The 26,903-nt window shown below is 36.6% G+C and overlaps 1 protein-coding gene across 2 annotated transcripts in view; it reads right to left on the reverse strand.

The window, feature by feature from the left end:
- Positions 1-26,903, reverse strand: part of PPP2R3B (protein phosphatase 2 regulatory subunit B''beta) — a 45,575-nt gene that overhangs the window by 11,531 nt on the left and 7,141 nt on the right. Inside the window, exons 1-5 of one of the 2 annotated variants that reach the window (XM_064711632.1) lie at positions 18,549-18,958; positions 4,227-4,412; positions 2,485-2,588; positions 1,842-1,944; positions 1,030-1,104 (exon numbers count right to left, since the gene is read on the reverse strand). In XM_064711632.1, coding sequence (XP_064567702.1) covers positions 1,030-1,104; positions 1,842-1,944; positions 2,485-2,588; positions 4,227-4,412; positions 18,549-18,695 — 615 coding nt within the window. In that variant the 5' untranslated portion in view covers positions 18,696-18,958. Of the gene's footprint in view, positions 1-1,029; positions 1,105-1,841; positions 1,945-2,484; positions 2,589-4,226; positions 4,413-18,548; positions 18,959-26,903 lie in introns of those variants that run through there. The other variant, XM_064711623.1, reaches the window with a different exon arrangement.

The raw sequence follows: 26,903 nt of genomic DNA on the forward strand, positions 1-26,903 counted from the left end.
CTTTTCTTTCCTACTCTTTTTCAGGTCATGCAGCAAGCTTTCACAATTTTAACCAGAGCAGGCTGGGACACAACCAAGAATCCACGAAGAAACAAAACAACTCACAGGCAGAACAATTCCTTCAATCACAACTGACAGGAAAGTTCTGTGAGCTCAGGTAATCATTATAACAAGAAGCAAAACCTAATACAGCAGGACATACTTGATAGGCCAGCAAGTCTCTGTAAGAAGGATGTAACAAACAAAACCCAAATGCTCTCAAAAAAACCTTCCACAATTTTAACCTGGGTCAAAGTGTAAGATGGATATAAGATGATCAACACTGCATGTTTTTTTTTTTTTTCTTGGAGAATATTCATTAAGCTAGTTTTCACATGCACAAAGAAAGTGAACTGAATGTCATTTTGAAGAATTTTAATCTTTTGAGACTTCAGTGGAATCGACTGTCTAGTCCTCAGTTGAGAAAATTTAATGTCACCGATTTCTCCCTTGAGTACAGAACAAATACTTCAGTCACATAACCCTGGGAAGACAGGAATTGAACTTTTCATGCATAAAACCTTCCTTGGAAGAAAAGTCCCCAGAGAGACAAGTGGCAAGCAGCTTCAATATTACCATTATTTCACTTAATACTGAACATAATCATATTGATATAGATGTTTCATTCAAGACTTCATTTAATTAATCCCAGACTAAGGTCAGGATTCTAATGAATGCAGTCTACAGCCACAATCAAGAGTTTAAGATAACAGCCTGCTCTTCATTTAATGCTCATTAACTTATCCAACCCTATTACAATTCACTGCTTCTCTTACTAGTATTAAATTCAGCAATTCCTTAAAAATGTTGAGAACTATCAGTCCTAAGAAAGACTCCTTTTCCACAAAATTTCTAGTTATGTAGAAATGAAGACTTAGAGCCTGCTCTAACTCTACTGTTCCCATGGAACAAAGATGCTTAGAGACATTTGACTAATCTTGATTTCCTTAGTTAGCCAAAAAATAGCTTTTCCAAATACAAATCACTTACTGTTGTAATATACCGAGAATGGAATTCAGATGCTTCTTTTAAAAATAAAAGGCCTGGATGACTATTCACCACATCCTACAAAAAACAATATCACAAGGAGCATTCATTAGTGTCCATTTAAGACAATTAGCAAAGAATAACACACCTGCTATTCCTTAACCAAAACAGTTTAAACTACCACAATCATTACTGATAACTACGTTTTCACCAAGGCTTCAGACAAATCACATTACAAACCTTTTAAAACTAAAATTATCTTTTAAATAAATTGGATAAACAAAAGCTTTCCTGTATTTTAGAAATATTTTTAATAGTATTTTTTTCCTGTATTTTAGATAAACTGAGGATTTTGAACCCTGCTGACAGTCCTAGCTTGTAATTCTGTGTCTATGATTCAGTCAAGTCAGTTCAGGTTTTATTCAGTCATTTCTATAGGTGATGTTTGCTGCTCTTCCAACAAAGATATACTAGGTTTGAATTCATATCCCACTTCTCCTTTGCCCTCCAAAGGTCTACCTGGCTTAAATAACTTTAACTAACTTATGAAACATCAAAGATTCCAATACATATGTTATTCCTACAATTGATTTTAAATCTTACCAGGGTGCTTAAAAAACACCTCACCTTCTACAAAATTATTAACTGTAAAACAAGTCACTAGCATCTCAGTGGATCATGCAAAGTCAGTTGCACTAAATATTATCAATAAACTTTAATGATGACTGTGAAAAAGTATGTTTAGTTCAAACAACTCAGGGCTTTGCCAGTTCATCATTTTGTGGTGTTCCTAGAAAGTTTCAACTGCAACTTACTTGTAAGAAAGGAATGAAGTCTTCTTGCACCAAGTAGTTACATCCAGGGTTCATGAGAAGATGAACAAACTTTGCAGCATCATCATAGCAGGTCTGAAGTACTCTGAAATGGAAATATTTCTATTTAGTATTCTACACAGAAAATTGCTCATGCTACCTCAAGCAGGCAACCTAGAGCAAGGCCTATGAAACAATATTTATTAAAAAGGTCATCACAAATGTCAAACCATGCTCCAAGTGAACTTATCAAAGCAGAAATGTCTCTTAAATTGATGTTAAAGGAGGTGGGTACACCATGTAATCGATTACATGAAAGGACAATTTAAACTTAAAATTAGAAAAGAACTAAAAATAAAAAGCACATTGCTCAGAACTGGCATCTACAAGTAAGGGCCATGGTTTTCACTTCTCATGAACTGTCATTTACCCAAACATTTTAAAATCTATAAACCCTGTAAATGAAGATTTGTTTATATTAAAGTATTATTTAGTTACATTTTCCCATGTACAAGCTTGCTGACAACAGCTGATTATGGGAAAGTATTTTATTCCCCTTTACAAGACAAGATCATATTCAGAACTTAAAATATCACATTTCAATGCAAAAAAAATGCAGTACTTCTAAAAACAGTAATCTACTTACTTCCGCCACATTGCAACAAATTTATGAACTGACACGTATCCTGTTCGTTCACCTCCAGCACAATAAAACAAAGGACCTTTCCAGTACAGTGGGCATTCACAAGCCTACAATTAAAGTATACATCAAGTCAGTTTATTGATTGCTTATCTGAGGGCTACTCTTCTATTTATGGATCCTTCAAAATTTACAAGTGTTAAGAAAAAAGCATTAGGGAAGAGATTTTTTAAAATCAGTTTCTGAAACCAGCTTCACGTCCTGAAATAATCTATTTAAAGCAACTTTAGGCTGAAATCCACAAGTGGAGAGCAAAACACAGGGAAACTTGTAGCATTCCTAACAGACTAACACAGTGAGTCACATGGCTGTCTGTCCATGCTCCAAGCAGCTGAACAGAGTCCATCTTAAGCTCCACTTCAAGAGCTGGATGTCTTAAAGCTAAGCTCAAGACAGCACACTTACAGACCCTGTGAACTGGAGCAAATTGACATTTGTCTGGCTCAGAAGATGGCTCAACTCATCTGCATCCTTTGCACGTGCATGGCACATCCAATTTTAAGTAGCAGGCCAGCCTGCCCTGAGCAGCAGGATCTTGCTTTAGGATGCTCAGCAGCTACGCCAGTGTGAGCACAAGCACCTAAAGCCCAAGTGTCTGCAGCTGTAACAGCTAAGAGCCCAGCCTGCCTAAAACAGACTGCAGCTGGGAGCAGTCAGACATGCTGGCATCCCCAAGGATCTCCAAAAACACTGAATACTGCAAGATGTGTAAGGTCATTGGAGAAAAAGTACAATTACTTCTCATGCAATAGCTTAACTAGTACTTCAAACAGAATAAAAGAAGTGGTTGTGATGAATACTGTCCTCATCATGAATAACAGGTGACTAGACCCTTTCGGCTTCCTTGCTGAGAGAGAAGGGTCTCTTCCCTACCTCCTTACTTCTATGTACTTCTGTGTTGGAAGGACCTGTGGAGACAGGGATCTAGGGATTCAGCTTAGCAGTAAAAAAGTTTTGGTGAGGCAAACTCCCAGTCCTGCTCTTGTGAGCAGTCACAGTCTCTATTTTCTAGACCCTGAACAAAGTGACAGGAACATGGATGAGAACCTGAGACTCATTAGCAAGATCATGACTTGCAGTGAGATTTCAAGCATTAATTCAATATAAAAACATGGAAATTTAAGTCCATTTTAACTAGCTTATGGTCTTTAAATTTACAGAGAAGTTTAAAAAAATATTTGCTGCTTTCTAAGCTAAGTATTTTGTCACTCTGCCCTAACCCTAAAGTTGCTCTTCAGGAATAACTTGAGAGCTATAATCTCAAGTTACCAAACCATGCTGTCTTTACCAATGTCTTTGCAATGGAAGTTTAGCAGAATGAGAAAAAACCTCCAACCTGTGTGAATATCTGAAAACAAAACATATATTAGGAGTGCTTTTGCCTTAACTCTCTTGGTAAATGTGGAATGGAGAACAACATACAATGTTGTTCTTTAGTATTTGGTTACTTATGCAGCAAAAAAAGTAGTTCAAGTTTTGTTTTAATGTTTTGTTTCTTTTTATAAGGTCATTTGATAGACAGCTAATGCAGAAACTTCCACATAACTATTATCAACAATGTAAAATATCATTAAATACTAACGTGTCAGAGATGGAAACACACAATACAAGAAAAGCAAGCACACAGAACTCATCTTTCCTTTCCACAGGAGTACAGTACAAAAAGAAAATGGCCAGCAAGTTCTCACCTTTGCAACCTTACCCATGTCTTCTAACGTTGCCCTCTCATTTGGAAATTCAGAAAAAGTTTTCTCAATTTTGGCAATCACAGCATCTATATTTACTTTTTCCTTAGGACATCCTCGAGGAAAGTAAAAAGTTGGAATGTTTTGACTATGTGGTGGTGGCAAAGTTTCTTCCTTCTTTGTTTGAACCTAAATAGATAAATACACATTTGACAGTCAAATACCATGAAATCACATAGTCCCCCACAGATGACTTAAATCTCTTGGTATTCTATTTTTCAACACACCTTCAAAAAGATTTCAGATTATAAATTGAATAAACTATTATAGAATAAGGGCACATTGGAAAAATTGATGAGTATTTCCAAAAAAGGTCATTTAGTAAAACGTCTAGGATGTTAAATATTTCATAAAAACAACTTCAATCTTCAACACATATCAAGTTTCAAGACTGATACATTGGACAGCTTCTTGGGGACACCTGAAATTACTCATGTTCTATTATCTGTTTCAGGAAAAAACCTTTCAACCTCCATCTTAACAGATATGAAAGAATTTGCTTTTGATATACTTCTAGTTTTACAGATTGAAGGTTTTGAAATAAATATAATAACTTTGTTACAAGCCACCAACCTATTTAATAAAGTTATGATGAAGATTTTGGGTTTTTCACCATAAAAAATTATAGATTTTATAAAGGTAGCAAACAATGCCTGCAGAGGGTTTTTTTTTGGGTAAAGTATATACCATGAGAGTTTAGAAAGCTGTTTCTCAAGAATTGTGATACACCACATCACTAAAAAAACCCCCCAGATGACCTGTAACAAGAGAAATTTATTTAAAAGCTTTAAAGTTCAGTAAAGAAGAATTTACCTAGTAGTCAGTTTCCAAAAGAATGTCAAATAGGGCATAGAAGAAAAGATAATAGGTAAAGTAACAACAGAGTTAGGAAACCACTCAAAGTTAGCAATTAAACCAAATTAAAGTCCCTATTCCCAATACTACTATTCAAATGTAACTATAGGATGACTTGTTCTAGTGATTAATGTGTTCAAGATTCTGCATCTAATCTCTCATTTTCAACCATAACTGGGGGAAAATAAGCTCAAAATCTCTCCAAAAACCCTAACCCTTGTTTTTACTCTTTATCACCTTTGCCAAAGTGCCTGTAAACATACCCAGCTCTTTTACCGTAACTGAAGTCCTTCCTTATGTGAGTGGAAGAACTAGGTGCTTACGGACAACAGATTTTAATTTGCAGAGTTCCACCCCAGGAGCTTTCACTGGAATGCTACATATGCAAAAAAACCCAAAACCAAACAAACAAAAAAATCCCCACAAAACCAAAAAGACTCTGAACTAACCTTTCCTTCTTCTCCTCTGTATTTGAGCCAGAATTCCTGTCCACAGCTGCAGAATTACCTTAACTATGTTACAAGACTTATTCCATAGAAGAAAACGTTACCTTGACTCTGTGACACCAGGAGTCAATGTCTGTCACTTTCTATGAATCCTGTTAAGTAACAACTTTTGATATCTTATCATTGGTTCACCAGTCCAGTTGATGAGGCAGCTTAAAATAAGAATGCTATAGGGTATCAAAAATCCCTTCCAACTTCAGACTTCCAAAATTTTAGGAAGTCTAAAGACAGCAATGCTTTATTCTCTAGGTAAAATCACCACCAGCACTACAAATAATGTCTGTAACAGGGTGAACACCCTGTTTCATTCTACAAGCCCAGCTCTACCCATCAGCACTTTCCAAGAGCTCTTGCAGTTACCCTATTTCCCCTTTTTCCCATTTCCAAGAACTGCCTGGACTGACATAAGATTAGCTCAGCTGATCAGAGCATGTTGCTAATAACACCAAGGTCATGAGCTCAATCCCTGTACAGGTTGTTCATTTAAGAGCTGGATTTGATGATCCTTGTGGGTCCCTTCCAGCATTGCTCAGAATATTCTGTGATTCTGTGACAACCACTCCCATGTGAGCTGCTCAAACGGCCACAGAGCAGCAGGTGCTCCAGCTCTTCAGAGGTGCCCGATGAGGAATGCCTCATCCAAGAAAAGGGAAAGTGCAAATCACAGACTACTAACGTTCCCTGAATGTTGCTGATGTCATGAGGATATCATCAGCAAATGTTGATATCATCAGCATTTCGAGGAAGCTTAGTACAAAGAAGCAAGGCATTTTTAAAATCCACAGCTAGGGAAATTTAGAGCCTCAGATAGAAAATTTCTTTTAAAAGCAAAGCTAGAAACAGAGGGAAGACTACACTGGAAAAGACCCCAGGAGAAAAAGAAAAGCTATCATCAGAACCATTTGATCATTGGATACTATATTTTTTCAGAAACCACTAATTTGGATACCTCAGTTTACACAGGAAATGATTTCCACTGGTCCAGGTTAGAAGCTGTTCTTAAATACAGACGGAAATCTCAATTCAGGATTTGTAGTAAGACCTATCCAAGCACAAGTTATTTAAAAGAATTATAAGATAAGGGCTTTTTATTTATTTTTCATCTTATAGTCTGGAACACGTTCAAAACAAAGATTATAAGGAAGAAGTTCAGCAACCAATTCAGAACTTAAGACAAACATATAGTTGAAGAAAAATGATTTTTCTAAGATGAAAATGTTATATTGAAACATTTGAATTCAGCATGCTTACTGTAAAAATATATAATATTTAACCTATAAGACGGAATATTAATTCTAAGACCAAATACAGACTACAAATCTGTCATAGCAAGACAAATTAACTCTCCCTATACTGAAAGATGTCTATTTTCACATGCTGGTTTCTCCAAGTTGGCAAAAGAAGAAACTATAAAAAGGCTTCATTTGTATTAGCAAGTGTATGATCACTTCACAGTAATTTCTGCTAGAATTATTTGGTGCCTACATATAGGCATCTAGTGAGAATACCATCTAGGGCACGAAACAAAATGCCCTTGAACATTCCTTGTGGCATCCAGCACAGCTCTCACTCTGCATCTGCCACGTGGATGATCTGAGCATGCTAATGCTTCTTAAATGCCACCAGCAACTTGGAATGGGACAATTGAATTGTGCTGTTAATGTCAGTCAACACAGGGATAGGAACTGTACCAAAGAGAGAAGCACATTGTCCAAAACCATGAGCTCCAACTAATGCACTATAAAGTTGATATTACATCTCCTCCCTCTTCTCACCTTCCCAAGAAGGGCCAGAGATTCTCCTCTCAGTCTGAATAACCAAAAGGCTTCTTGTACAGCTGAGGCTGCTCTGCTGTGCATGCTCTAATGAAGGAATGTGTGGTACTAAAAGGACTCTAAAAATGTCACTATTTTCTGTTCAGGTGCTAGTTAGTTCTGTAGAGGCACATATTGCATAGCTGATGGAAGAGTCAGTTCTGCTATTTTAGAACAATCTAAATGCACTAATTGTGTGAGATTGGGCTGTTCTAAAATGAATTATAATTTTAACTGGGGAATTCCTTCATTAAAAAGAACAGCCAGAAGCCTATCAATATCCAGTCTTAGATTGGAAAATCTGCAGGAACAGTTCATTCATTTTTTTGCACAACTACTCCATTTCAGTGGTCAATTTAACATTTAGAAAGTGACCTACATTTTCCTGTTGTTTTAAGTTAAAACCTTTAAAACTTGTAACAGTAAGCTAAATTCAAAAAAAGAGACTTGTTTGGTCAGTGAAAATTTTCCCTGCAACTTGTTGAGAAAGAGTACTAACAACAGCATGCTTGGAAATAAGGAAAAGAGCTATATAAGCTTGTAAATAACTCAAAACAGATGTGGGCTGAAGTGCCAGGACTGAAGGGAGCATTAAACTTTGCAATAAGTATATATGAAGTGCAGGATCTAAGTAAGTGTATTGCAAAGCTGCCACTGAAGTTTAGGTTTTACATAACAGATGGGAAGTGAGGATTCCTTGAAAACATCTTGTATGCAGTAATGTAAATAAACTTCTGTAAGATTTGTCTATAGGAGAATTCAAGAAAACCAGAAAACCTTTAATACACAACCAGTTTTCATTCTTGAGATACAGAATTGTAAAGACTGTCCACAGCTACCCAACACTCACTTGCCTTGATTTTTACAGTGAAAGAAATGGAAATGGAAGTTCTTATCCCACTGAGGTCACTGTTCAAAGGGCAAAACTTCTAATATTAATTTTGCAACTTTCCAGATCCTTTTCCAACCATTCTTTCAGAAGTTGCTTATACTAATGGCATAAATCAGTATTATAATTACAATACAGTAATATATTAGTATATACCAGAGAACATGGATACACCATATTCCAAAGAGAGAAATTAATTCTTCAAGCTAGACAGTTTTCTTACATCTACCACCTGATGAGTGGCATTCAGCAGAGTTAACTTTGTTATAAGCAAAAAATAAAGACAGTGGAAATTTTAAAAGGGTGGGCTTTTCCTTCTCTCTCAACTGTAAGACCTGATGCTATGATATAATCATTCAACTACAGGAATATATATTGCTGAAATAACAAGGAAGGGAGGACTTGATCCCAGATATTTTAATAATGTATGCTCAGTAATGTCTAGCTCTAACATTTGCATGTAGCAACTGCCAAAGCAGAAACACTGAGCCCCATGAAGGGATTGAATATGTGGATTCAAATGCAAGTGAGTAAAACCTCACTTATAAAGGACTTTCTGGAAAAGGAAGCAAAGTAAATATATTTGTGAATTTAATACTCTTTCAGACATTTCTGAGATTAAGAAATGAACTTGGGTTGGAAGGGACATCAAGTTCCAACCCCTCCTGCTGTGGGCAGGGATGCCACCCACTAGATGAGGTTGCTCAGGGCCCCGTTCAACCTGGTCTTAAACACTTCCAGGGATGGGGGATCCACAACTTCCCTGGGTTGTCTGTACCAAGGCCTCACCATTTTCATAGTAAAGAATTTTTCCTCTCTTTTTAGTTTAAAGCCATTCCCCCTTGTCCTGTCACTATCTGGATTGAACTGATTGGTATTTACATTGTTTTGACAGGACTACAGAATAAGATAACTTCAGAAATGTTGATTACACCAACATTTTTTCTTCCTGTTTCTCTGAAAAAAGCCCAACCCTAAACATTTGAAAATATTTACAGAATTTGCAGTCAGCTCTTGCTGTAGTATTTGACAGGAATTTCCATGACAATGATCACACTAGAGAAAAGTCACTGGAATGCATGCAACAGGGTCAAAAAAGGACCCCAAAAATTCTACCTCACATTTACATCCAACTTTACATTGGGATTTTACTAACTGATGCACCACAATCTCCCCCCCCCCAAAAAAAAAGGCATTTAATACTGAAAATACTATAAAGAGATTTTTGTCTATCAAATAGATAAAATAGTCTGGTTCAATTCCTTAGTAATTTTTAACTAGGAATTTAGGAGGAAAAAAGGTCTGTTGTAATATTTCTTACAATGTGCAGTACGTAAGTTAATCTAGTTCTTCAACAGACTAGGTCATCTAGTCATATATATTCTACTTTATGCTAAACTTACCTGGATGAACCAAAGTGCATGATAAGCTAAGAGGATTTTCTGCAGAGATATGCAGTTCAGCTTTTAAAATCCCAATATCCATGCAACCACCCACCTCTAAAGCTCCTCAACCACCTAAAAATGAAAACAGATAACTGCATGAAGTTCCCTGACACACAACAGAAAATGAAAGCCAACATGGAGATTCAAAGGGTAGCATTTTTTAATGAGTCTTTCCTTTATTAAATTCAGAGAGTTCTTAAGAATACAATATATGTTACAGCTGACCAATTAAACAGTAATTGTGAATGTAATAAAAAGTTGTCAGTAAGCAGGCTCACAAGGAACACCTAACCAGCCTTCCCATCCCTCTGCTCTGTTATTGCTGTCAATCTAAGTCTGACCAATAAAATCACAGAAATATTTCCTTTTAAGCTCACTATCTAATTGACTGCAAAGTGAGAATCAACATTTCCCTCTAGTTAAACAATTGACATTATCAGTAGTTTTATGGAACTTAAATCTTGAAAATCTCACATAAAAGACTTGCACTACTATTATTTAGAAAAGGGTTCATTCTCATTTGGAGGAAAGACAACAGTTTTGAAAAACCTGTTCTAATATATCAAATACTTTAACAAGCTGAAGCGCCTTCAAAAATCTGTTTCAGGATAGACAAAGTAAGGTTACTACCAGAACTTTCCTCAGAAGCAGCCCAGAGAAACATGCCCTCTCTAACATAAGCTCTTTTGACCTTGTGGTAGACATTTACATTTAAAGTTATTTGAGTTGAAGTGTGATGCTTTTTTATTGCTTTCTGTGTCATCCTCATTAGCATCTTTCCAGCCAAACTAATGAGATTTTTTTACTGCAAGAGTTCACTGATTGTACTACTTCCCATTCAGCTTGGTGTGCTAAACAGTATTTTCTCCTCTGTGAAAGATGATCCTTAGACAACTTAGAACTTTGAAAATTTCTGGGTTCTTCCTCCAGTCAAGTTCTATTACTCTAAAATGAAATTACTGCACTGAAAATCATCTTAAAAACACTAAGTTTATCTGAAATCTTAATAATGAACTTTACAGCATGGCATAAGATAAGCTATACCACAGCATACCTGCATCTTCCCCTTCCTCCACAGAATTTACTTGCTTCACTAGTGACATTGAAGCAATATGGTGAATTGCCTCAGGTCACCAAGACAGCTGAAGAGCAAAATTAAAACTCCCTATTTGTCTTCATCAAATCTCACTCAGTTGGTGCCACTTAGAAGCAATGTGGTTCTGCTGCTAACATAAGGAAGATCAGGGAGTACTGCAGCAGTATTGTTTAAAATCAGATTACATTAGGCTTAAAACCATGCTAAGATTGTGATTAATTTTGCATAACTTAGTCAGAAATATAAAACTGATCAAACCCTGAGATACCTACAGAGAATGAACCCATGCTAAACCAGTCATCAGGGTATATATGTTAAAGTCTTTCCTCTGGCAACAATCATTTTAGTCCCAGTTGTTTCCTTCTATCCTGGACTTCAGCTTGCTATCCTTCAGTGACTGTCTGGCAGCTGTTTTTAGATGGGCTATAGAGACTAATTCTATCATACACTCTCCTCTTTCTTTCCACAGTAAGAGATAAACATCCATTAATTTTAACCCTGCTGCAGTTTTACACTAGCTTACTTTTGCTGTTAGCATTAACTCTGAAAATTTCATTCATGCAGTCTGGTCTGTAGTCAGTATTTGTGCTACATGGGGGGAAGGAAATGGAAAAATTAATACACTCTCCCATAAAATTCTATCAATATACCATTAGAAGAAAAAAGGTACTTTAACCTACACTGTTCCCAATTTTATACATGAGACCTGAGTTAAGGTCTGAGAGCAGAGTTCAGCAACTCTCCCAAAGCAGCCTATGTTCCAGTTAGCAATCCTGTGCTCAAATTCTGACCAGAAAAATACGGTGGGACTCTCCTTCCTGCATCCCAGTTTGTGCACTCATCTCAGTTTTAAATAAATGGACTATCACTCTCATCTCATTTATGCATATTCTTGGCCATTTACTCTCAAGTCTATTTCTGTAAAAAGGCATGTGCTAATCTGGTCTTGTGTTCAATGCAAATGTTAACCCTCAATAATGAACTGACTTTACGCTAGAGATGAACCCGTACACTGCTCTGTCCCATTTTGGGATCACTGACATGTTACAGCATGTCAGTGCTGCAATTCCATAAACAAATTAAAAGAGATTCAGTGATGTTTAGAGCAGACAGGACTAGCACAAGGAAGGATCCTAGGTAACAGTAAAAATGAAGACTGAAGAAGACCCTAATTTCTGATTCTGAGGTAAGAAATGAAATGGGTTTTTTTAAGCTGTTTGCTATATGAAGCTAATTTCTCTCCTTATTTTAAGACAGCAGAGTAAGTAGTAGTACTCTTAATTTTGTGATAGCCTGGGAACGAAGCACCCTGCCCAGTTTGAATGAAATTGGTGTGCTAAGGGCTACCACATGAATAAGTCTTGAAAATTTTCCTATAAGGCATAAAGAATTACAGTACAACTATCAACACTCTCCCCCTTTATTTAACCAAGCCAAATTGAAACAGCCAAAATGATCCTCAAGAAAAAGCCACTGAAGTGTCAGCACTGCAGCAGAGCATGGAAAACTTTGGACCATCTACACAAACCCATCTGGGAAAGCATATTCTAATGTAGGAAGAGACAGTAGGCAGTGGCATCCAGCAAAAGCTTCCACCTGAAACTATGAAATGCATTCCATACATACTATCTGGGGTATAGAATTTAAAACCACATTCAGCTAAAAGCATTTGTGAATGGCCACCACAGGCAAATCATATCACATACACACAAACAAAAGTAGCACTGGGAAACTTTTAAATGGTCAAAATCTGATTTTCACTTGTTAGTGAAGGCTGAGGTAAACTGGTGTTTTTCTGCATGATACCTAACCATTATAGCACACACTGACCAATCTCCTCCCTTTCAGTAATACATATGCTGCACTAACAGATGCCTCACTTAAGTTCTTCTACAATTCTGATTTTGGAAACACTGAGATTCTCCCAATTTGCAGCTTGGTAGAGCTGACATAGGTAAATCATGCAGTCCTGCTGGGAACTGGAAGATGCTATTGCAAAAGCATTATTGCTGTAGAAACAGCTCCAAATATGGCTGCACACTTTTTTCTTTGTACAGCGACACAGAGCTTCAATATCAAAAATATGGAGCATGAAGAGCTTATTGATTTATTCAGAAAACACTTGGGTTTTCACTAACACAAAATGGAAGATGCAGTTACCTGAGCCTCCCAAAGGGGCACAAGACCATTCCACGTTACTTCCACATCCACTGGTAACTTGCTTTATTTGCTGACAAAACCTTTACCGAAGGCTTCTAGAGCAAGGCTTCCTCTGAGAATTTGCCATCACTAGTAATGATGACACTTTTTATCCAGTGAAGATATTTTTTCTCTCTTTCACATGCCTTACTAATTTAAAAATGGAAAAGGGTATAAAATGGAAAAAAAATGAAGATTCTTCAGAAAAATCTACCCCATGAACGACAATTTTCTAAAATTTTCTAATTTTTTAAAAATTGCATAATAAGACAAAAGCAGTAGAAAAATTAGTCACTGATAGTATAACTGCTAGTGCCTGTGAGTTGCTGTCAAACAGGCTACAGTTTATGAATTATGTCAAATTAAGTATTCCAGTCACTAATATATACTGTTTGTCATACAGTTGCAGCTTCCTCAGAAAATACTCTGATTGCAGATTAAATCAGTTCTTCTATTCCTTCCCAGTGTATTCTGTTCCCCAACTGTTTCTAGGGCACAATCTGGCAAGTTCCTCCTAGTACATGAATATTTTGATTGTACACAGCCAATGGACTGACAGGTACACCCGAGGCAATTCTAACATTTGTCTACAGCAAACAGCCCTTGTCAGGACAGGCCATCAGTTCAACATCAAAAGTAACACATACAGCTAAGACAGACATCCACTTAAACTCTGCAATAGCTTTTTATCCTTACATGTTTACAACAAGCAAGCTTCAATCACTAGGTGCAATTGACTTCAAGAAGAATCTTCTCAAACAAGAAGTGTCACCAAGTTCACCCTCGCTACAGAGCTGCAAAGTCAACAGCTGGAGCAAGTCTCCTGTCACCTGCTTGTCTGCTGATGCCCTGAAAAATTCTCATTTGGACAATTGCGAAAACAATCTCATCTCCCTCTTGCCCTGTAAAAGTTAGTCATACAACATCTACTATTAGTAGTGTCAGTTAAAATAGAGAAAAGAATAGGGAATGTTTTATTTCAAGGGAAAAATAAGTATATCTGAACTCTTCAATGTATGAATTGCTGCATCACAAAACTTAGCGGCAGAGGGAACTGACATCTAGACTCTTAAATCATGAATGCAAGTAAGCTGTAACAAACTTTCACCATACTGGCTTTTCTATAGAAACAGTACACATATTCTGTAATAATAATTTTAAAAATAGATTTATGACCAGACATGAGCAGGTAAAGAAGCTGCTATCACAGGCAGCCAATAATTTTACGTTTGAACCAAGAGTCTCCATTACAGAAATGGCAAAAATCTACCAGCTTATTTACAGTTTCTTTTTAAGAGACTAGAGCTTAAAACCTGGCAATCCACTAGCAGTGAACCATTTATGGGAAACCTCATCTTAACTAGTAAGTCTCAGTGGGCAGCCTATATATTTTCATTCTGTTTTAAACGTTTGCACCTGCTCTGGAAAACTGGCATTATATCAGCAAGCTAGCATCAAGTGTACCTATTAGCTACAGTCAGAATGAGGTTTGTATTCCATCTCTGGCCATCCCAGCAAACACTTGTGTTCTTTAATAAGGCATTTGTGTGCCTGATGTAAAAGTATTATGTAAAAATGAATATTGGGTCCTCTCCCTGTGGTGTTAAAAGGTCTACAAATTATGTTAAATTAGAAAACTGATGTTAACAGGAAAGCTGTAGTGCCTGAAGCCTCTAACTGTTACACAACCTTCTTCTGAGACTATAGCTGTAAACCCAACAGCCTCAATTAAATTTTTTGAAAGTAGTTTTGCCTCAGAAATGAGAATTATCTTCATGACTAAAAGAATCACTGTGTGCACTACATCACAAATATACACCAGCCCAGCACGCATGAGTACCTACAGTCTCCCTGTTCATTGCCTGAACGTGCCACAAGCATTTATGTAGCATTTTGGTACCAAAGGAAGGTAAAAATGATCAAGAGGCACTAAAGTCTAAAGCCACCTCACTCAGAAGGCAAGGCAATCTCGTGAGACACTGCAGAAGCTGAAGAAATAGTTCTCATACAGCTGACATAAATAGCGTGTGTAAGCAGCATTTAGTATCATTAACAGGTGGTCATGAAATGAGTAGTTCTCCATTTTCACACTGAGTCGTGACGCATACAACTACACCAAGGAATCACCCAGTAGGCACAGCAGATTAATATATAATTCATTAAAAGTATCAAAAAATATGCCAGCACAGGTCTGTCACTAACATTGAGAGGATTAATAACTTAGGGTAGATTTTTTTTAGCTCCTTAAAAAAAAAATGGTATTCAGCATGAATTTATTTTATTTTTTTAAAAGTCTAGTTTTAAAATTAGAACTCTGCAGTTTTGTAAGGCAATGTGGCCTCTAAGTATCAAAAAATACCCATTTTCCCAGGTTTAGCTTACGCTGAGTTAAATGTATAAGCATGTCAGTGTACACACATGTATTTTATTCTAATTATGTTTCAAACTAGAGGTATATTTTCCTCATATAGCATGCATAATGGTGCTGCTTATATTCCAGCTCTGACAGGCAGGGATGTCACCAGACGTTGGTCAAAATACAGTGCTGAGCCTTTCAGTTCACATCTGTAAGGTGCCAATACATTTGACCAGGTGAGAGTTTCTTCTTCCTCCAAAGTTTCAGATAAATTGACAAGCAAGGTGGACAAGCACAGCGACCCTTCAAGTGTTGCATTCTGAGCTCAATATATTCCACAGGTGTTAGGTACTTAAGAAAGACATTGGTTTTACAATTAACATCATGGTAAGATGGAATGAAGTTTTACTTCATTTTATGCAGAAATACCTATTATGAAATTTAGCTCCCCAAGGTAACAGAGAACTTTTCAACAGTTATGTATTGCTTCATCTTTCTTCTGAGAAATAGCTCTTTCCATAAAGCCCTACTTTGCTCAGGTTTTTTCAATTCAATTTTCATCATAATTTTTAAATTAAAACTGAGGAACAGCCTATTCCACATTCTAGAACAACCCACCTCACTACTGGTGGTCTATTTAAAGATTTTCAAGAAACCTGATGTGCTGTGCTCTAATGACCACCTCTTCCAAACCACAGGGGATTACCTACACAGATTATTTACTTACATACCCCTGTATGAAAAGCCACTGCCTTAGAATTCTTGGAACCTGTGGAAGACCCAGTCATTTCAACCCGCCTCAGAGCAGATTCTGAGCCACATGTTATTTCACAATTCAGCACCATTACTAATTTTTTATTTTAAGATGCTGGTTTTAATAGCACAAACCTCTTAACGAGAATCTGTCATTTGTTTAACAAATTATAAAATTACAAGATTGCAGTAGAAATATGGAAGAATAGATTTTCCATTTCTGTTTGACTTTACCATTCTAATTTTACATCATATTCATGACCTGTTGTGTCTAAAAGCCTATACAGGGAAATAGGAGGTTGTAAATTCCAAAACCAACAAAGCATGACAACTGAAATGATAAAGTTTTGTTTAAAGTTATTCTACAAAATCTCTAAGGAGTCTCTAATTTTAACATGAAATTTCTTCAATGATTATGTAGCTGATAAACACTACTATTTGAAAAACACCTAATCTATGAGGATAAATTGGAATTAACATAAAACAGCAGGTAAAAAACACACATCTTCTATATCAACAGTTACTAGCACCCCTATTTAATTTTTTATGATACTTCCAAAAAGTTCTCCTTAACATCATGGGGTCAAAGCAAACCATCACCTAAAAAAGGAACTTAAGAGAAAATGCTTTCTATCAAATTGAGCAATGACAGACCTCATATTCTAGTTTTATACGTGTGTTAATTCTGTTTTGCTCAAAAATTTTTGTAATCTAATGAAGTAATTTATCATACATTATTCTACAGTTGCCATTTACCCAGGAAGTGCAAGACTGGTTAAAAAATGAAATATACTTGCTCACTGTCTTCACCGCAAGCTTACAGCCAGCAGCATCCTAGAGCCCCTACAGAATTAGACAAGCTGTTTTCTAAAGCAGTTAGTAGCTTGAAGCTATGCTGAACCATACTACACTGAGATGTTTTCTAGGTCAACATAAAAAGCCCCTGTAAAAGTACAAGTGATCCAACTATCGCTCGATGAAAGACAGATCAAGTTAAGGGGCACCACACAAGGTAATGCTGTGTTTGTTTACAACAGGATGCCATGACTAGACTGAACTTGCCTCCTCCTCTGAGGTGCCCAAATATTAACTGCTACCACTACTTTTGGGTAATTAAGATCGTATTTTCTTTTCTTGATATCTCTAATCAATGTACCTGTCTCTAGTTCAGCACTGAAGACACAAGTCAAAAATCCTTTAACTCACATCTATGCTGAATGGTGTAAATCAGCACAGTCAACACTGACACTCTGCTGTGCACAAAGGAATAAACACTGTTTATAAAGATCACTTGAAACAAATTTTAAATAAACATATAGAAGACAGAAGGCTAATACATTTTAGGGTCATAGGGCTCTACGTCCCTCTCTTGAAGGTCATCTGGAAGGGACACTAGTGCTCTGAACTCAAAATTAAGTAGCAGGCTATATTTAGAATAACTAACAATGCCAGAAATTCTAAGTTAATGTAATTTTTATTCAACTGCTAAACTTTCCTTAATTTAAAAAAGGGTGAAAAAAATTCACACATGCCTTCACTGACACACCTTTATTTTAGTATATGAATTAGAAGTAAGGGTGAAGTAAGGTCAAAGTGAATGCTTTCAGATATCACTGTATATCTTAAAGGGTATTCAAAGAAATACCAAATTTCAGTTTCTCAAAAAAAGTTGTATGTTTTTTCTCACTCCAAAGGATAACAAATCTCTTTGAACATGGACTCTATAAGTAGTTTCCCTTCTGATTTTACTTTTCAAATATTTCTATTCTCAAGTTTAAGCACACTTGAAAATTGTATCTTTAACTCACTGCTACAAAACAGCAGCAGTACACATGTGAATCAAGCAGCAACAACTGATCTCATTCAAATAAAAAGTCCAAAATAAACAATCTAAAGGAATTCAAAATCACCATGCAAGTATCCAAGCCTTTTTACCATATTATGTTTGAGCTAGTGAAGTTACAGCCTATTTCAGTACTTTTTATATGTCCAGTTCCGATAAGAGGAAAATTAAACCCCCCAGAGAAATGCATGTAGATTGCAATTATACAGATTAAGGAAAAGAGTCTTTAAAAGCCTAATAGCATTAAATGCACCAACTTTGCACTGCATATACCTCTGTGCAAACATTGTACTTGAGCTGTGCTATGTGCTTCAGCAAACTCTCATCGTTTCTTTGCACAAAACCACAACCACAGTCTTTTAAAACACAGAAGAAATCATCATATATGGAACAGACTATCAAAACCCTGCTAGCTGAGTGACAGCTTCCAAGCATTGTCTGCAGTTTGAGTGGTTATAAAGGTACAACTGACAACAATAACTTAATTGTATAAGAACAGAAAGACAAACCTGAACCTGCTGAAAAGCTTTCAGTCTCTTCTTGAATCTAGAAGGTAAAACAAAATCACATCCTCGAGCTAGCAGTGCCAACTCCTTTCTTAGATCAGGATCTTGCCGCAAAGAAATCTCCTTTATCCTCATGCTTTCGGATTTCATATAATGTCTCTGTGTGCCAGTCCAGGCACTCGAGTCCCAGTAAATAGCAGAGCTGTTGTATTATCTCTCAGCGCCGCTTAAAGCAGCAGCTGCGCCCGACTTCTGGGATATTATAAGAGTCAGCTCAACTTCGCCCGCTCCATACATTAAAGGGAACTTGGCTGGAATTGCAAAAACAGATTGGGAAGTCACTTTGGGGACCTGCCCTTTCATCCAGGCATTCCAAAGACTAAATGGGACAGTATGGAAAATGAAAACCGTGTTTGGAGGAGCATCTATAAAAGCAGCTTCCAATTTTAAAAAAGGCAAGGCCTACAGGAATGCAGAGAGGCCAGCCGTGGTTATTTTCTAGCTTCCTCCTCCTCCCATCCCCCTCAGCTTTCCCTTCTGTCACAAAACACTCACTGTCTAGCTTCAATGAAGAACCTCACCGAAGGATAAGGCTTATTACACAGCAATTAATTCCTTTTAAACTATTTTGTTCTTTCGTAGGAACTCTATTACACTGGGACAATGAAGGCAATGACAAAGAGCTTCAGACAGGCTTTCAGAATGGCTCACATAATCAATAAACAGATATATTTAAATACAGTTACTGTATTTCAAGAATCTAAAAATTTAAATGTTAAGACGGAAAACCACAGCAGAAATGAAGTTAATGTTACCACACTGAAACACTGCTTTAAACCACGTTTTACCAAAAGGTTACATTAGAAATATAAATGATGTCACAAAATTTGAAAAAAAAATTGACAGGATACTTTTTAATTAAATAGTTTTATAAACTTTAATATCCACATACTAGATTGCATACTTGTCACATTTCACTAGCATTAGACTCTGCTACCACTCTATTTTCAATGTATTGAAATCTCAAATACTTTTTATGGGGGTGGTGAGGCCATGTATTAGTACACATCAACATTCTTCATGGAAACAGAAATCTGATAAGCTTCTGTGAAAATTCCAGTGACCTTCAGTTCCTTCTTCTTTGCAGTTTTAGGTACATTAACTTATAACTAGTGGAGTTTTCACATTTTAAATGGATATACCTTTATCATAGCAATCTTTAGCTATTTTGATGGATTTTTTTTTCAAATATCACCATTACAATTATGAGTACAGTAACTCTTACTATTCCAGGCTGTGAACATTGTTAGCACCTCCAAATTCTCTAAAGATAGAGATGTTGGCTATTTATTATCAACATAATTGTCATGCACAAGTTTAGTTACAAACAGCATAAAACGAAAGACCTTGCCAAACCTACTCAGTTTTCATCCCTCCTACTTTAAATAAGGCCATTTTCCTGATTACACAAAATATACACAGCCCAAAACAACTCTTCCACCACTATGTCAGATATTTCTTTTACTGGATGGCACTATTTTACTCCCATATAATCTTTAGCCATATTTATCCATTCATAGCCATTCCATATGTAACACTGCATTAAAATCCCACAGTAAATATTCCTGTTCAATTAAGAAAACTATGAAAAAGTGCTAGTGAAACATGATTTGTCTTAACTGGATTTTTTTTTAGTTTATGACACACTGTTAGAAAGTAAATAATGACAAAACACCTGCTTTCTTGGTTTTAATTTAGTATCCAGTCCAGTCCCTGCCTCCCACTTCTCTACTGCAGCTCGTTATGAAGATATTTATTTCTTTCGGAAGCGGGAGAACAAGAAAGGAATTGACAAGGCAAGAGTCAGACATGTTGTGGCTGGCATGACCAGACTATCCAACTGCATTGAGCAAATCTGGCTGTCACTCACTGTCTTTTAGGAAGACTAAATCAACTAACCTGGGATAAATCTTGGCCACAGGGAAGTCAACAGAAAACTGGGCATGCAGTACACAACAGCAGCGTGCCTGGAACTTGAGATGAAGCACTGAGGTGTTAGAGTAGGAGAGGAATCCTATTCTGGCAACAGATAACCATTCCACACCAAAATGTGGAAGGTCAGGAAGGTTGTATTGCAAGGCAGATTGTGTTTCAGGTTAGGCAGAACAGCCCTTATTTGAGGTATGGAAAGGCATCTTCTCACCTAAATTGCTATTTTCATCCCTTTCAACCAGGTGATGCATTCCCATTGGCTGCTGCATGCACGATCTTATTTGATGTGGCTGTGTTATGTCATTAAGGTGATGGATTGTCACACTGAGAGCTAACCTAAAAGAGTGAAGTGCCAGTCTGAAACCTAAAAGGCCTGGAGCTCCTGAAGCTGCTGAAGGAGCCTCAGTAACAAAGAAATGTTCTGAACTCCATTTTTGAAGGAGGTATGTATTTCCCTCCTTTATTCAAACAGAATTCAGAACCCATCATAACTTAACCAGCAAAGCAGGTTCAGTGTTTTGAATATTCTCCATTGCTTTCTCATAATATTACTTCACTGCTCCAAGTCAATCCCATTGTTAGTCTAACATGTTTTAGCACTATGGTTTCCAACCTAGTGGTCCTTTATATACCTGGCTATCTGTTGTTCACAGGTTGCAATTTGTTGTTCCAGAGATTGCAACTGGCTCCTAAACACATAATTTTCACCATCTAAATGGAAAAGGGGTTGGTATTGCCACATTTAAGGAGACTGAGCATTTATAAAGCAATGTGGTCATGAGTCCCCTAAGATCTGCTTTTACCTTTTCAGTCATGAATTAATCACAGGGGAAAGTCAGCTTTCATCCTGACTCAACTGGAAGTGTTCTAGTGTTACTTTTATTCTGAATCTGAATTCTCTTCAGTGAAAGCTAAGGCAAAATTCTTTACTGGGTGAAGGTCTGGGTGCCAGCCATGAAGCTGTTCAAGTATCCTGGCAGCCTATTATTAGCTAGATAAACAAACAGGGGGAAGATGCATGCTCAGAGCTTCCTTCCAAAGCTAAAGATACACACTATGAATGACTGGACTCAAGGACTGTGGCCAAAGAGTTCATCACTTTAACAAAGATCTGAAAATACACAAGAGTAACACAGCAAAAATAACACAATATTCTGGGTATTGTAGAGGAAATACAACCTTGAAGACAATTTTAAAAACCCCTTAAGTATTTGCCTAGCAAACCAGAATTTCTTGTCAGAAGCATATACCAGCAGTATATTAATGTCTTCATCTCTTAAGTGGAAGTGACCTCAAATCTGGAAAAAGCATTACAGGAAGACCCCAAGAAAATAATTTTCAGCCATATAAAAACTTTAGTTGCTGGAGTCTAGCATTCAACCCAATAAAACATGAACCAAGATGACAGAAAGCCTGTTTGGCTTTTGGAGGAAATTCAAATAAGGCTGAATAGGCAATCCCAATGGCAACAGCATGGAACCCAACAGCATCCCTCAGCCTGTGATGGTGCAGAAACTAAGAGTGGCTTCTGCGTTAACTGTGGAAAGAAAATTGTTGTACCTCCAAATCAGCCAATGTAATAGGCTGTAATGCAACTAATGCAACCCTTTACAAAAGTAACTTAATAGTGAGGAGCAGAACACAGCAGTTAAGAGAAGCAAGGCAAGGTGGCACCTTTTCAATACAGAAAAAAAATATGGCATGACTAATGTAGTACTTAAGATATATTCAGAGGTTTAAAGAGAAAGAAGGCACTAGTAAAAACAAATAGGTCAGGAAAATATACAAGAAGTCAATCAGCTAAGGATGCTTGCTAAAACACAGCTACTGTGAGGCAAAAAAAATACATAGAAGAAATTACATAAATATACTAGAAGAAAAACAAAAGAAGCAATTCTTTGCTAGACTAAGAAAACAAGAAAACCCAAACCAAACAACCCTAAAATGCTGAGTTCTTTTTTTTTCCACTCAAAAACCATTGTCTAGTCTAGACGACCACCATTATTTAATGTTATCAAGAATTATTTCTAAATCAGAGAGTGCATACTTCTTCACCTTTGCTATACTGAAAGATCCTGAAACTAACTTTTTGCGAGCAACTTGCAACTGGTAACTGCTGTGCATGAAAAGAGAAGAAGAGGACAATGCACTTGTGAACTGAACAGAATAACCAAGTACTACTATCCATCCCTTTTCAGCGGTACACTCCCAAAACCCAAGGGAGCTAACATGTACAACGTGTACACAGCAGAAGGAATCAAGTTATTAGGCTCATATTCAACAACCAGTTATGGAAACTGATTGCTTTAAAGTCATGGACAGTGTTCCTGGAGTGAGTATGACATACTGATGAACTGCTAGATGTTGACACTGTGCAGTTCAGAAATCTACCTTCCCAAGAAGAAACTGATCCTTTGGCCTTGGAAGGGAGTTCATGTGCATCTGGGCCTAGATACATAAGTTTTTTTCTTGTAGGATGCAAGGCCTCCCCACTGGAATGGGAAGTCTTGCATGTAAATGCCTTCTTGAGTGATTATTTAAATTTTCCAGTAGTCTTGGATTAGACAGAACAATGCCTGGCAGTTCCTTCCACAGTAGTTAGGAGAATCCAGAATTCTTAGGAGACAAGACAGTGAGTAAGTAAAACGACAGCAGTTAGATGCCAGATGTGTGGTCATGTTAGAAGGCCAGGAAGGAGGAGCTGATCAGATTTTCTGCACATTACCAAAAGAAAGCTGTGTGAACACCAGCTGCTAAGGGCCATTATCAGCTTACAACTCAGATAAGATACATGTCACCTTGCATGATTACACAGCCTGGACTCCAAAGACATAGCAAGGGCCTTTTTCAGTTTGTTAACTGCATCTGACAGACTAACTTCAGCAAGCATCAATAAGTTATAAAACCAATGCCTCACAAAGGAATGGTTTACAACCCTTCAGAATAATTCTCATGTTCTCTGCTGTCTTAAGAAAAGCCACTTCACATTTTATTTATTTGTGTACAGCATAAACTGACTTTTAAGGGAAAAAATAGTTTTGCAGATGGAGCCTATTTACTATTCATGATCTTCACATGACCCTATTCATCAGATCATGAAAACCAAGACCACCCAAATTGTTGCTGATGAGGCGAGTATTAAAGAGAGAAAGCTATAAAGAAAAAAAATCTACTATGGATTACACAAATTAGTCATATTTCCTCTAATAAGATGCTGTGCTTTTACATTTTCAATCAACTGTGATGCTACAGAGGCTATCCACAGATGAAGCTACAGTCCACAGTACATGCACTTGTAACTTTACCAACATAAGCCTCTGAATAGCAGACTTAGATTAAAATGAACAGTCAGTTCAGGCTGATTCAGAATGCCAGAAATTTTCCTACATGAGACAGCAGCTTTTACAACCAAGTCTAAGGATATGCATTATGGAACTTTTCAAAGTCACTCTGGCCATTTTGGATATTTAGTAATTTCTAGATTGTTATTATTGTTATTATTTACATTGTGTCACCTTAATTTAGAAGTTGACACTAATTTAGAAGTCTGGCATTAAGAACATGAATGACATTTTATAACTGTCCAGCAATTTAGTTAAACACTGTATAACCTGTTCAGTACTTCCATCTTTTGGACACTAACTCAATGTTCAATTAATCCTTTCAAAAGCATCTTTTCCCAGACTAGAATGATTAATGCATGAAAATACAACTACTACTTTAAATACAGCATCATGCAATTTAGTCCCTGAAATCACAAGACAATAATTTTGAGTCAGTGACAACTGCAGAACAGTTTCTTGCTTATGATTTCACTTGAGATCTCAACACAAAACCAACAAATCAGGAAACTTAAGACACAGACTTTGTCCTACATGTCTGTCAGTAAAATCACAAATGGCTAATTTACCAACCAAAACTAGGATTTCTGATAGAACTTCTATGAAGACTTCATCTAATACAATTGTGTTGTTGTATTAGTCTGAAATAATTGCTGATAGCAGAAACGGAGGCAACAGAAACTATATTGATTCCTATAGAACTGAATGGAAAACTGTCCACAAATTGCAAACAGGGTACAGTGCCAAAGGACAAAGCAAAGAAAGAAGGCAGAGCAAAGAAGGTGGTCACGGGCAACCATGTGAATTTTAGCTTTCAGAATAACTAACAGGGCAATCATTACACATGAAGAAAAAAGACACAAGAAATTATACATCTTACAAGGCAGAACACCCCAAATACATTGCCAGAACAGGAGCAATACTCCTGACTTTACTCCAATCTCCATTGCTGTAAGTCATTATGTAAATTTTACTTTTTTTTTCAAGCAGTCTAGAAAAATTGTTCTAAAATACTAGGCTTAATTTTGTCACTTGACAAATCAGTAAGGAGTCAAAATTTTACGTGGTGTTTTTAGTATGTTAAAAGTAAGTAAGAGAAGAAAATTAGTCCTCTTTTTTTTAAAAATCAGATACTACAACAGGAAAGTCTCCTGTTACAGTATTTGCTGTAAATGACTATTCACAAAGATTTTGCAGGTGGAAAAATAATCTAGCTCATTGTCTCATTATTGCATGATTTCAAATAGTTTGCTTTATCTTTGGGTAAAGTATGTCACAAAGATTCTTATTTACAATAAATCAGTATTCATCATATCTCCTAGAAATGTTTACAAAATTTAGAAGAATGTTTATTGTTTATCAATACAAATCTAGCTTCTAAAGGAATAAAACTCATTGAGAACTGTTCTCCTGGTTCTGCTGAATCAAAAAAAAACCACCTAATCAAGTAATTTGATAAGTTCTACAAGGCTTCTTTTGTCAAGAAAGTCAAACTGAACCTAATTCACACTGAACACATCTTGCAAGTATTTGGCAATGATTTCTTCAGCACCCACTCAGTATTTCCCCCCATGTTTCCCCATGTAGATTCCATGTACATTTTCCTTTTAGACTTCCAGCTCATCCCACTCAACCTGAAATCAGCCCAAGTTTCTAGTAGGATCTGCACAGAACAAATATCCAAGGCTAGTTCCATATGAAATGAAACTAAACAGCATGCACAAGGTTAATGGGACACATATCCCAAGAGCTCATCATTCCTGCAAGTACCTGTGGTCAAGAAGCAGTACCTGGGTGGCTCTACAGTTTCTAGCTATTTTTCACATGATTGCTATGCAAAAGGGGCACAACTAACATTAAATACTGGAACACACTTTTAAAAAAACGTCTTGGTCACTGTAGGTTTCCATGGACTCATTTTAAGTTGTATCTGTTGTTTGCAGAATACAAATTATTCTTATCTACCAGACATTGGTACCATGTGGTTAACTGGAAGACAAGAGCACCACACTAACAGCACCCCACAACACTATAACGTTTACATGTTATATGTAAATAACAAAGGAGTTATTTACATATTATGGCACACTTAAAACACTAAATTTAGTAACCATGTGTTGCTGACTGTGAAAAACAATGAGTAGGCTTATTTAGTATCTTATTGAATCAATGCTGTGACTTAAATACAATGAAAGCAAGGCAACTTTAAGACAATTGTGAGTGCAAAATCTCTTAATTTGCCAAGATTTGGTCATGTGATTTTACCACTGGCATTTGGAAGATTTTTCTCATAACATGGCTTGCTGAAAAGTCCTGAGCACCCATTGACTAGGAAACAACAGTGGACAAACTTGTTCATTGGATGAGCTGCATTTATGATTTTATGCTGAAGTAAGCCCATGCATACTTTTGGCCTCAAGTTTATTTCTTGCTGACAGAGTAAATGTAAGACATATGAAGAAATTCTCAAAAACAGGTTCTCAAGCATCACTGGATTTAAAAAAACCAAAAAAAGCTATCTCATCTACATCAATACCTAATTTCCTCACAGACTGAACATCCATTTAAAAAATGGACTGTTTAAATGACTGATATAAAGCTATAATTAAGCTGACTTGTTTTAAAAGACTGAACAGAGAAGCTACTGAAAGTGATGACCTGAAAGCTATGATGATATAGCTTTGAACTTTTTTTTGTTTGCTTTTAAGTGCCAGTTACGCACAAAGGTGTGACTGTCATTAATAAATGTCATCATTCAAAACTGAATTAATTTTAATTGTCCTGGGTCAGGATTCAGGAGAGCTTCAAACTCATCTGAAGAAAGCTAAAACATTCTCATTTCCATTTCTCAGTACTAGAAATTCCAAAAACTCTTAGACTAGATGCAGCATATAAAAATATGAGTTTCCAGTAGGACACAAGTGCAACTGCCACTTTGAAAGAGGACAAAGGTTCATTATTTTTTAAATAAAGCACAAAGTGTGAACAAAATCAATATAACTGCCAACAAGAGTAACATTTACAT

This window comes from Zonotrichia leucophrys, chromosome 1 (assembly GCF_028769735.1).
Source record: "Zonotrichia leucophrys gambelii isolate GWCS_2022_RI chromosome 1, RI_Zleu_2.0, whole genome shotgun sequence".
Lineage (NCBI taxonomy): Eukaryota > Metazoa > Chordata > Aves > Passeriformes > Passerellidae > Zonotrichia > Zonotrichia leucophrys.